The following is a 12,165-nucleotide window of genomic DNA, read 5'->3' on the forward strand; positions in this document are numbered from 1 at the left end:
GAGGAGACTGACAGTTTGTGACTGTCACACTTTGTGTGTTTAAACCCTGAAGGAAACGTACGTATCTGCAGTATTTTCCTCAGTGGGTTCATTTAGTCTCTAAATGTATTAATTTAGTCTCGTACTATATGTATAATATACTTCTTACCACGCGGTTTATAAAGTGACGGCTCTGTTGCGCCGACTAGTGGCAGGAGGCTGCATGAATAACACACAATGTATATAAAAATACAATATGCATATTATATTTTGCTCAGAGTGGGAGGGGCAAGCCTCCTCTGGGGGGCGCTAGAGAGGTCGGCTAAAATAAAAGGTGTCAAGGTACGGCCTTTTTCTGGCATTATTATTTTTTTCTTTTTAACTTTTAAATGGAATTATTCTTTAGGTTTTTTTTTTTTAATCACTAAATATTGACTCTACTATTGCCAAATATCTGTTTTATTCGTTTTTATCAAAATACACAAATATAAACTTTTTCGATCTTTAAAAAAAAAAACAATTCATGTGCATCTTGAGCTAAATTACAAAATTTAAGTTTTTTTTTTTTTATAATAATCCAAACAATCTAACTGATTTTCTTTAATCTTTACTAACTAGTACTTTTTTTTAAAATGTGCATGTTGTGTCTCGTCTTCAGTATTTCGACGAGTCTGCACAAACGTCGATTTGGACGTGTCGGTACTGTCAGTTCACCGTAAAGCCGCGTGTCTTAGTGCGTCCGGTTCAAGGAAAACAGACGTTTGTGTTCAGGAATGACAATCGATGGAAAACAACGAATTTACCAGCAGCTCATCGAAACTGTTTTTCATCCCGAGATAATCACATGGTGGAGAGTTGAATCTTCCTCAGGTCGACCTTCTGACGTTTCCTCTGAGGAAAATTAGATACGTCCAGAGACGATTATTGTGACGTCTCTTTGTCTCCGTCTCGTGTTTCGACTCGTGTCTCTGTTTCCGTGCGAAGCGTGTAAAATAACCACCAGATGGGCAGAGTGCGTCTGAAGGTCGCGTCCCTTCCTCTCGGTGTAACGAGGCCATTATTGCACGTATCTGCGGCGGGACTGTTCCTTTTCACAGTTTTAATTACGCGTCCCGCTTTCCCCTTGCTGGTGTCGAACACCGCCTCCCAACAGGACCCGAGCTAATCTGTTAACCGCCGCGGCGAATTAGCCACTGCTACATCAAGCGGACGGGCGAGAGCTCGACATCCGCCCACCGCCGCCCAATATCCAATCAGCTGCAGCGAAGACGCTGATTGGAGCGACGCACTGCGAGTAACCGATTACCAGTATTCACCATTACTGTGGTTTTTACTCACACCTGAGTACAATTCACAGCAGGTGATCTACTAAAAGGGGAATTAATTAAATCTCTCCGTCCGCTGGGTTTTCAAAACTTCAAAAATTTTAAAAATGAAGCATAAAAATAAACTTTTATGCTTCATGTAATCTTCTACAAGTCATTTTAATGGAATACTACTCACATTTTCTTTTGATCTAGTTCAAAAGTATATAATCCTGTAAAATACCCGTTATAGGCAATGCAAATATGTATCAGAAAGGAACTAATACTTCATACTTTCACTTGAGTACCTTTAATAATATGTTTAATCATGTGTGATTTATGTAAAATATCGGGTGCAAACCTCTCCTCTTTATTGTTATTTTGTGTACTTGTCCTTCTACTTTATGTACTTTTTTATGATTTTTTTTTGTCAATACTCGTAACTTAAGTACGAGTTACACCATGTAGCTTAAAAAAAATCTCTTAAAATCGCAAATCCTGACTGAGTTTGTCCATAATTACTATCCAACCCTCTGTCGTTGACAATAAATTAGTATTTTAACCAAAAGAAATTCTGCTGTATGTCGACGTTAACTTAATAAACACATTTTTGTGTCCAGTTCAAAAAGAGTTGGACCTTTTTATGTACATTTATGTTAATATTTAGATTTTTTTTCCATTAAATTAAAACCAATTTTTTTTGTTTTTGTCATAAATTGTTGCTTCATTGTTGTTCTAACTCCCGGTTCTCGCCTGTCGTCCACAGTTCCTCCGCAGTTCGTCAAGCGTCCGGCCAACATCTACGCCCACGAGTCCATGGACATCGTGTTTGAGTGCGAGGTGTCGGGGTCGCCGGCTCCCACCGTCAAGTGGGTGAAGAACGGCGACGCCGTCATCCCCAGCGACTACTTCAAGATCGTGGTGAGTTCACTCAGACCGTTCCCTCTCGGCCTCGTCCAACCGACGATCGGTTGAAAACCAATTGAACTGTGGGCGTTTTGTTTTGGGGTTTTTTTTCAGAAGGAGCACAACCTGCAGGTTCTGGGTCTGGTCAAGTCGGACGAGGGTTTCTATCAGTGCCTGGCGGAAAACGACGCAGGAAACATCCAGTCCAGCGCGCAGCTCATCATCCTGGATCACGGTACGCCACTCAGCCGACACCTCACACCTCATGAGATCCGCCGTACGATTAGATCACATCGGCTCCTAATTGAAACGACGACGGGAATTCGTAGCTGATAAGACGATTAGGCGTCACGATCGGTATCAGCAATTAACCGTCTGGTCACGTGGAGCGGATTTGGAAAATGCGACTGTCTTTAAAGACCCCATGAAATGAAGAAAACTTGTGTGACTGAGGGATTTCTTGATCGCCGGCCGATAATTCACCAAAGAAAATGTGTTATTGTGCCGTTTCCACTCCAGACTAGCTTTGTTTGTCTCTGTAAAACCGTGGAATATCTAATAAGAGATCCTGAATTCAAGGAAGTTTCCTATAGAAATGCCGTTTTAAATACATGAAAGAAAATGTGAGTCATCACATTTGGCTTGTTTTGTGGCGTTTTTCAGCTGAATTTTTTAAAGTTTTGTTGCATTATGGCTTCATGATGCACATTAATATAATACATTAGTATAACACACATTTGTTTTATGGGGTCTGTACGGATGCTGAACATTTTTAGTCAAAATCTAAGTTAACAAGCTAACCATCGAGCCACAGTCCAGTCCACCTTGTATTGCCAGTTTGAGCCACAAGGTGGCGCATTGAGTCAATCTACCTGCATTAAATCCAGAAACTGACTCACTACCGCCACCCAGTGCACATACGCAGCATTACTCAAATCTAACATTACGTTCCTTCGTGCCGACACTCATATTAGCCCATTAGCATTTAGCGGCTAACACCTTTTAGCACTATTCATTCAGATTTAATACATATATGTGTGTGTGTGTGTGTGTGTGTGTGTGTGTGTGTGTGTGTGTGTGTGTGTGTGGCTCAGAGAATTCCTGCATATATTGAATTATTTTTGGCAGTAAAAACTAAAACAAAACCCTCGTGGTTCAGCTGCTTTCTGTCCGGTTTGTCTGATTTGTTTAAGCACCTGGATGAATTCTGTGCGCAACTGAGAAAGCGTGAGCAGTGAATCCGACAGTTAAAAAAAAACAAAACAAAGAAACCGCTGGGACCTTGTTAAAGCCGGAGCCTCGGAGGCAAGACAACGATATCTGGGGGGCAAATGATGTTGGGTTTTGCACGCTGTCCGTTCCACGCATGGCCTTACAGGAAGCAACTGAAGGCTGCTGGAAGTAAAGCCGGAGCTTCATCCAAACATAAACTCACATGCTGGCAAAGCGCGAGCAGCATTTGTCTTTTTCTTCTTTTTTTTTTCTTCTGCTTCTTTTAAAGACAAACTGAGCTGTTTGAACATTAATTCCCCGGAGCGGCAAAACAACTAACGTGGGCAGACGGCGAGGACGGCGGCTTGAAGTGCCAAAAACAAAGTGTCTGAAAATAGAAACAATTGTGGGGATAAAAAAATTAAATAAAAAACAACAAAAAAACATAGTTTTAAAACATCCCAGTTCAGTTCTTGAGGTAGTTTTGTTTCATTACCGTCTTTAGAGGAAATGTAACGCAACCCGAGATTTGAGATAATTTGCAGTCATACTGATCAGAGTGGAGCCCTACGGGGCCCGTCGAGATTAGAAAAGAAAAAAGAAAGAAAGATTCCCGCGATGCAGAGATAAATCCATGACGATGAACAAGATGCGTCTTAATGGAAATAAAAGGAGGTGGGAAACGATAAAGCGGCGATAAAGGCAGAACAAACCTAATACAGCAGGCGTCAGGTGACGTCTTTATTTATTTATTTGTTTAACATATTTTATCAGGAGTCGTGGACACAAGACAACACTGAGACCCGGGCGGGGATCCCTGTGATGCCGCCATGGAAGCTTATCTGCCTCGGCCTTTGCTTGTAAAAACACCCACAATGCAACGGCGAGAGGAAGGTTTTTTTTAGGACGTTTCACATTATTTTGTAGCAGAAGGGTTCATTAAAAGTGTCTCTGTGTTGAGATTGTAGTCATTTTCGCTCATAATTGCTCGGGTTTCCGTGAAAATATAGACATTTTCTTCGCGTGCGCTCGGCGCCGCAACGAGTTAAAACTCTAAAGTCTCACCTCAAAGGTGATTATGGCACAATTACGCTGGTATGCTGTTCTACTCCACCGGAATCCAGGCTGCTTGTGGCCACTGAACGACACCCTGCCGCAGTGGAAAGCTAGAAAAAAAATACAATAAAGCTAATGGCTAGTCTTAATCTGACCGCTATACTGTTTTAATGTATAAATACACACACGGATAGAAACAGCGTGGTTATACGTAGATATAGATGTTAAATGGAGATAATTAACACTGATAGGGTGTGTCCCACACAGAGAGATTCATAAATGTGGATGTGGATAGAACTAGATTCTCACTGATGGGTTATCCCTCGACACTCGGGATGAATAGGAGAGAAAATGTGAATTGCGTGAGCCGACCTCGCAGGGCGCCGAGGCCTAAAGAGCTGATTGCAGCACGACGCGTCAGCCAGAAGGAATGGAATTACATTAACATCAAATCCACGCCGTGAGGGCGAGTCGGTGAAGAGAGGCAGAAACAAGGATTTCAGACATTTGTGATTTTTAAATTTTTTTTTTTGCTCTAAAAACAAATAGGAAAATAAAATTTTGTGTTGTTATCTCTCCGCTGGTCCGGCCGGCATGCGGCCCCTGAACTGAAGTGACTTGTTGTCCACGATGCTTCCGTGGGTAGATTTTAATGAAGCGCGCCCCCCCCCCCCCCGCCGCGGCTGCAGCATTAGCGTAGCGGCGGGGGCACCACCGGCCGCGTCCGTCCCGCCGATTCGAGGACGTTAAGTCAGAAATAATGACGACCCGCGGCTCGACGTGAAGCGGCGGCGAGGGTCTTTACGTGGCCACGGGGGGGCTTTTCTTTTGTTGCTGTCTGAGTCCGAGATGAATGTGAAGAATTACGGCGGCAGCTGGCCGGTGTCCGAGGGGTCCGCTAGGGGTGAGACTTTCAAGGAATTAATCTTACTTTTATCCCCCCCCACCCCCCCACCCCCCCCACCAAAATATCACAGAGAGTTTTTATCTCTTTACCTTTCTGAGTGCGTCGCGGTCGTTCTGGTCCAAACGCACTCGGTTCCCCATCAACAAGACTGTTTCAAGTGAAAAACTACTGCTGTCAATCCATTTAAAACGTTTTCTTTTAATTAATTGCACAGTTTTCTGTAATTAATTACGATTAATCGCATTGTTTTTCTCCTGAAGACTGAAGCTTGTAATGGATATTTATTCAGGGAAACCACGGAATTAATGTTGACTCAACACACAGACTATATTTAAATTAAAAGACTATTTTTATAACGTCCTTTTAGCTTTTGGTGAAACTGTTTCTCTCCAAGATCAGCAAAATAATAGCAACATAAATAAATTAATAAACATCTAACATAAGTCTGGGTTTTGTTAGAGTGCAGTGCCACCACTTTAACAATTTGACTATTTCTAGAAACAAAGTTGTGAAATTATTACATGAACTAAGTGACAATAATATACTGTAACACACACACACACACACACACACACACACACACACACACACACACACACACACACACACACACACACACACACACACACACACACACACACACACACACACACACACACACACACACACACACACACACACACACACACGCACACACACACACACACAGTATAGAGGAGAGCCAGAGAAAGAGTATAAATTAATATTTTACCAGGATTTCCTCCAGTTTTCGCAGTTTGGTGGCTCCTGGTCAGCCAACATGGCAACCTGCTGTTTTGCTGCAGGATTACTACTGTGGTTGTAAAATTCGCATTTTCAAAGTAAAGCTAATGACATCAGGAATGTTTTTATAGCAAAATTCTACCTTAGTATTATCCCACTCGGTGCTGTGCTGCTGTGTTGTGCCGGTGGTGCCCCCGGAGACGCTGCACATCCGGTCGGCGAGTAAAAGATGAAAATGTGCTAATTACCTCAACTTTTTTTAACGAATTAAAATCAGTGAATTAAATTAACACGTTATTTTTGCATTTTCGTTTTAGAAAAGTTCCGCGTTTAAACATCCAACATGCAGAAACACTGAAAACCAGGCAGTTAGCATACTAGAGCACCGACCACTAGTTGGCGCCGTTGTTGTCGTCGTCCATCGAGTCGCACGTGTGCAGAAGAACAGTTTACTAAGGGGGCGTGGCTGCGATGTCCCCTTGTTTCCATGGAGACGGAGTTGAAGCGTTGTCCAAAAGTTGTATTTTTTTTTTTTTATATATATAATTTTTTATTTTTCCACTGTGAAACAGGAGAGAAGTACATAGGCGGAACCTGATCCTTAATAGACAGACGTTTCTCTCATGTTAATAGTTAATAATCCAGTTTTTCCACCTTTCTTTACATTTTTTTGCATTTCCCCCCCCCAATTCCATTGGCAACGAGTCGGCATTTTCACACGGTTGTATTTTCCCTCGTTTCCACGGAGGAACAAACTCTGCAGCCCCACGCCGTCCTCCAGCTTCCTGTTTCCACTTCACCATCCAGTCTCCTTCCATCTGGAAAATAAGCAATTTTCTATTTTTTTATTTTTTTCGAAAACTACCGACGTTCTGCACAAACACATTCACGCCGTCTTCCTCCGTGTCGGCAGTCGTTTCCTCGCCCGACAGGTGCGATTCGCTCGTCCGAACAGAGAATCTGTGGCGTTTGAATGTGAACACCGAGGCGCTCCGCCGCCATCTGTCACCTTTTCTCCGGACTTCGTCTCGCTTCCTCCTCGCCGTTCGCCGCCACCTGCTCCCTCTGATAATCCAGCACTCGGGGGCTTGGCGTCCTGTCCCCCCCCCCCCCCTTCACAGCTGGATGTCTTTGTCCACCTCACACATGTCGGGGTCGAGCCGCAAGGGATGCAGTCGTCTTAATATGCGTCTGAATATCCAGCGGCTGCAGGTTGACGCTCATCAGCGGCCGTAATCTCTGCCAGCTGCAGTTAAATGCGGCTGCGCTGATGATTCCTGCTCCCGGGGAGATCAGGGTTCAGTTTGAATGTTATTTGTGTCGGTATCCATACAGCCGGCCGGAAACGCACAGGATTCACTATTACTTGGTTCAAACAGGCGTGAAAACAAGAAACAACACCACCGTAACTAACGCAGCCAATCATTTTTGTGTTTTTTGTTTGGGGGGAGTCTTGCGTTTGCACGTTTTGAAAAGGGTGTCCATTCACACGCTGGGGGAAAAAAAACAAACAAATGTTTGTTTTTTGGAATGAAACCACTTGCAATCGTCCAGAAAACATGGATTGAAGGATTCTCGCTGGTCGTACCCGTACTCAAGACCCGGTCGACGCCGAAACATAAACAAGTAAAGAGTTTTAAGACGCCCAAAACACCAGGATCCTGTTTTCACTTCTAAATGTTCTTTACAATTGAAGCTGTGTAACGGCAGTTTTCAGAACCCGCTTTCCGCTAAACGTTTGCTTTCGTGACCTGAGCTTTTTTATCTGATGGAGTCCTGATTGCCTGGACTTTTCTCACGGCGTCGTGCACAACGGGTCCGCTAGTTGCAAACAGATGTGGGTAAAACCGACAGCTCAGATGCCCAACGTGGCCCCGGAAGGGGGCGGGGCCTAATTGACGTCTCCCAGGAGATTTTTTCCCTACATGTGCGTGACATGTTTGGAATTGTTTTCCCAAGTCATTTTTGGAGGAGAATTAATTACAGGTTGACAAGTGTGTCTGGATGTTAACGGTGCCACACTGTTGCCAGGCAACTTTGTTTTCACTAGTAATTGAATTTGACTTTCATTCAATCGGCAAAGACGCATTTGAGAGTTAGAATCCCTCATGCAGACGTGTCGCGGCCGATGCACACAGTGGTTGATAAGAGAAAAATGTAAAAACGCCAATATGCACCAATGAGCTGTAACATTATGACCAGGTGTGTTGCGTCGTCTCCATTGTGCTGCTGAAGCGTCAAGGCGTGGGTTTTAAAGGTCTGCTGAGATATTTGGCGCTTAAATGTTCGTAAAATGGCAAAATGTAGTGAATTCCAATAATTGGTCGACTGTTTCAACGACAACGGTTCTTCGGGCGACTACAAATTAAACGTTTTTAAAGGAATACTCAACAAACTCCGTGAAAACGAGGGGAAACACACAAATTTTCTGAAAATCTGCGCCGCAGGAAACGCTTGTTATGCAGATGCTCAGTCGACGGACAAAAGCAACAGCGCCCTCTGGTGGCCTGGCATGCCAACTATATATTTTTCAGCATTTTTCGTTTCAGTCTTTTTTTGCGTTTTGAGCGAGAAGCGTCCAGAGATGTTTGTCATCGGAGTGAGCTGGACATAAAAATAAAAATGCTGAAGCTGATGCTGAATTCCCTCAGTGGGCGGTTTCATAATGAACCCATGATGAGCGGTACTCTTTAACCTGTCAGTGGGCATCTCGTCGTGGTCGCTGTAAATACTGATATTAGCATTAAATTGTCGTATCGTGATTGAAAAAAAAAAACGACTTTAATAGATTCCTGGGAGAATAACTCGTGATTGTCATGTTGAATCTATATCCGCTGTTTTTATATCTGCCGTGGACATAATTGTCGCAACATGAGCTGCGGAGGTTGTGACGGTTGCAGAGAATCGCCACACGTTACGTAACCGGCAGCATATTTCCCTCGCACACGCGAGAAAAGCGGCGTGAAGCAATGAGGAGGAGGAAAGTCACTTCATTTATAATCTTATTTTCGCGTGCATAAACAAACGCAGCTGTGTGTAATAATGGCTTCTCGTGGCGCGGCTCTTCCAGATTTAAAAAAAACAACAAAAACAACGAGAACAAATATTTTAGTGCTTGGATAAAATTGCATTTCATTGGAGCACATTTGCAGTAACATGGTTACTTTCTGGAAGTGCAGAGCGGCGGGTCGAATTTACATTTTAGAACAAACATTCATAAGAGGCGAACTCCTGCGTGTTTTAATATTCAGTACTTTTCATTTCCACAGTAAAGAGATTGAAGCCCACATACCAGCTGAGCACGGAGCTCTTACTTAAAGCCCACTTGTCAAAAACATCAAGTTAAGCTTCAAGCACCTAAAAAGCTTGATGTATAAAATGCAGATGCCATTCAGAACTGCCAAACAAAAGGGAAGTGGATGCACTCCACTACTGTTTGCACTTAAGGGTGTGTGGTTTATTCTTTTTTTTTTTTTTGCTTTCACATGTTTGCATAAATTCAAGATTTACCGCCATTTGCATGTGAAAAGCCATTCTGACGCTCTTCCCATATGCTGGGTTCAAGGTGGAAAATACTCCTCCGTGTGTGTTTTATCAGTCTCTCCTCTGTTCTCCACTTTATTCCCACCCGCTCGCGGGAATAATGTTTTAAACATTTTGCCTCCTGGTGCATCAACCCGGTACTTCACTGAAGGGGCTGAGAGCTCGTTTGGCCGTGTGGAGCTCCGGCCGGGGGTCTGCAAGACGCCGCTCTGCAGCCACAGTCCCTCCGTTTTAACTCTCCGAAGCTTCCTGAAATCTATATGCAGAACAGTTTTCACCCTGTTCTCATTTCATGTGTGATTGTTTTATTTTAAGACCTCAAAACTGGTCAATTTGCTGCTAAAACCGGGCGAAAAACTGCTAAAATTGCCAGGAAAATAAGTTTTATTTGGAGGATTGGCTAAAAGAAAAACAACTAAAAGGTTAAAATTGCTGAAGCAGCCAAAAATAATGATCAAACTACATAAATATATTCATTAACTGTGTGATCTTTCAAGATTAAACGTGTTTTGTGTCTCCAGAGGGATTTTATTTGGTGGAAAGGAACAAAAGGGATTCTTCTGATGTGAAAGGTTGCAGACCCCCTGACTAGATCAAACCAATATAGAGGATTATGCCTCCAAGGGTCTACTAAAGCAGGGGGTGTCAGTGAAAGGCTCCAATCAACGACCCAATAGCAACCGTCTCTCAACTGCCTGGACTGAGACTCTGTATTCTGTACAGAATCATTACATCTGCTGACATTCTGTCATTTTCTGGGTTATTTGAGTCATTTAAGATGCAGAAACAGCCAAATAATGTCTCCGGTTCGCGTGTGGCAGTGATATGAGGTTTCCCCAAAGAATAAACATGGAGTGTAATTCCTCTTATTTCCTAAACACAAAACAAAACATGGACAAAAGTCTCCTGTTTGACGGACCACACAAAATCAACACCGGTGAGCAACGGTAACTAATGGGGGCGGGGCTTAGCCAAAGATCCCTGTAAAATGTTCCCTCTCCCCTCTAGTGGCCAAAAGCAAGTCCTGCACTTGGCTTTTGTCCTGGTTTGGCTTGAACTGCTGCGGGTGAAAACCACCAGGACGAATGACAAAGAGAGGATTTGTACTAAATACTTAACAAGTGTGAGTTATACGATTTAAAAAAACATCAGTCACTGTTTGACACCGTACATCGCTGCGACATGAATTTTGCATTCGTTACCCTGCAGGCGAGCGTTCCTAGCTAGGATTCAGGTTTGTTTTGGGGGGTGTTTTTTTTTTTATGATGAAAGAAAGACGACACAGTATCGCTGATGCAAAGGCGTCTCTACAAGCTTTAATTAAATCCAAACGACGAGCGGTCCTCCTCTCAACCTCGCTTTCTTTTATCTCTTCCTACCTCGTCTGTTTCACCCCCGACCAAGCCGCCATTAGTCTCCCTCACCCCCTCCCTCCCTCCCTCGCTTTACACCCGTGGCAGCAGACAGAGGAGTCCTGTCCTCCCCTCTGATCCGAGGTAGCGGCCCCCCCGCTGAGAGATGGAGATGCCTCGTCAATGCCTGAGCGCTCGCCCCGATTCCCCCTCTTCCTTCATCACTCTGTATTTATGAGCGCAGCCATCAGGAGTGCTGGCATGATACGCCGACGCGTGTATGTGTGTGTGTGTGTGTGTGTAGTGTGTGTGTGTGTGTGTGTGTGTGTCGTCCCCGAAGCTGCAGCTCGACAAAGTGGCAGGCGCAGGAATGGAGATATTTGGGGAGTCGGACTCGCTGTAACTTCATTAGCGACTCAGTTAATTACGGCACACTTGAGCACAAGTTCTCCCCGTGACATGCGACGGAGCGCCAACTTTATTAGCGGCTGACTTGGAGCCGACGTTTTACAGCCAGAATTACATTCTGGGGGGTTTTTTTTTGTGGTTTTTTTTCTGTTGAATCGGAGCCGAAGTGGAGGAAACACTCAACAAGCTGTGTTCAGACGCTCGTAAAACCGAACGGGAGTGGAAGGTTCTGGTGGAATCTGTGTCAGAGACGGAATCAAATGACGACGAGAAGACGTAGAGCTCTGTGGAGAGACATTCGGAACTGTTTTTGATCACTTAATCAGTAGGTTCCAGCTTCATTACCTCTAAAACTGCAGACCCCCTCCATCTGGCCAACGATGTGCCAAAACATTACAGCGAGGCCTTTTGTTTGACTTCACAATCAAAACAGTGGAACATTTTTTTTTCAGTCCAGAAAATGTCTTTAACGTGTCCAAATTTGCAATTGGCAATTTCAGAGCCCCTTCATGATCTCGAGAAAGTTCTACTGGACCCCAAGTTGAGTATCGCTGCACTAAGTGATGATGGAGTAGCCAAGGAAAGACCCTGAGCCAAATGAAAACACCGTCTTCTGTTTCTTGACGAACTTAAAGGGTCATATTCTGCAAAATTTACTTTCTAAAAGTTCTCCAGCTTCACTAATCGTCTCCACACCTGGATCGACGCCCCAGAAGAGAACAAAGTGTGTCCTCTC

The 12,165-nt window shown here is 43.9% G+C and overlaps 1 protein-coding gene across 4 annotated transcripts in view; it reads left to right on the plus strand.

The window, feature by feature from the left end:
• neo1a (neogenin 1a) overlaps positions 1–12,165 on the plus strand; it is a 219,730-nt gene that overhangs the window by 148,917 nt on the left and 58,648 nt on the right. For all 4 annotated transcript variants that reach the window (XM_080496441.1, XM_080496444.1, XM_080496442.1 and 1 more), the window contains exons 6-7: positions 2,050–2,204; positions 2,304–2,424. In XM_080496441.1, coding sequence (XP_080352567.1) covers positions 2,050–2,204; positions 2,304–2,424 — 276 coding nt within the window. The remainder of the gene's footprint in view (positions 1–2,049; positions 2,205–2,303; positions 2,425–12,165) is intronic.

Source organism: Blennius ocellaris, assembly GCF_963422515.1.
Source record: "Blennius ocellaris genome assembly, chromosome: 1".
NCBI classification, from domain to species: domain Eukaryota; kingdom Metazoa; phylum Chordata; class Actinopteri; order Blenniiformes; family Blenniidae; genus Blennius; species Blennius ocellaris.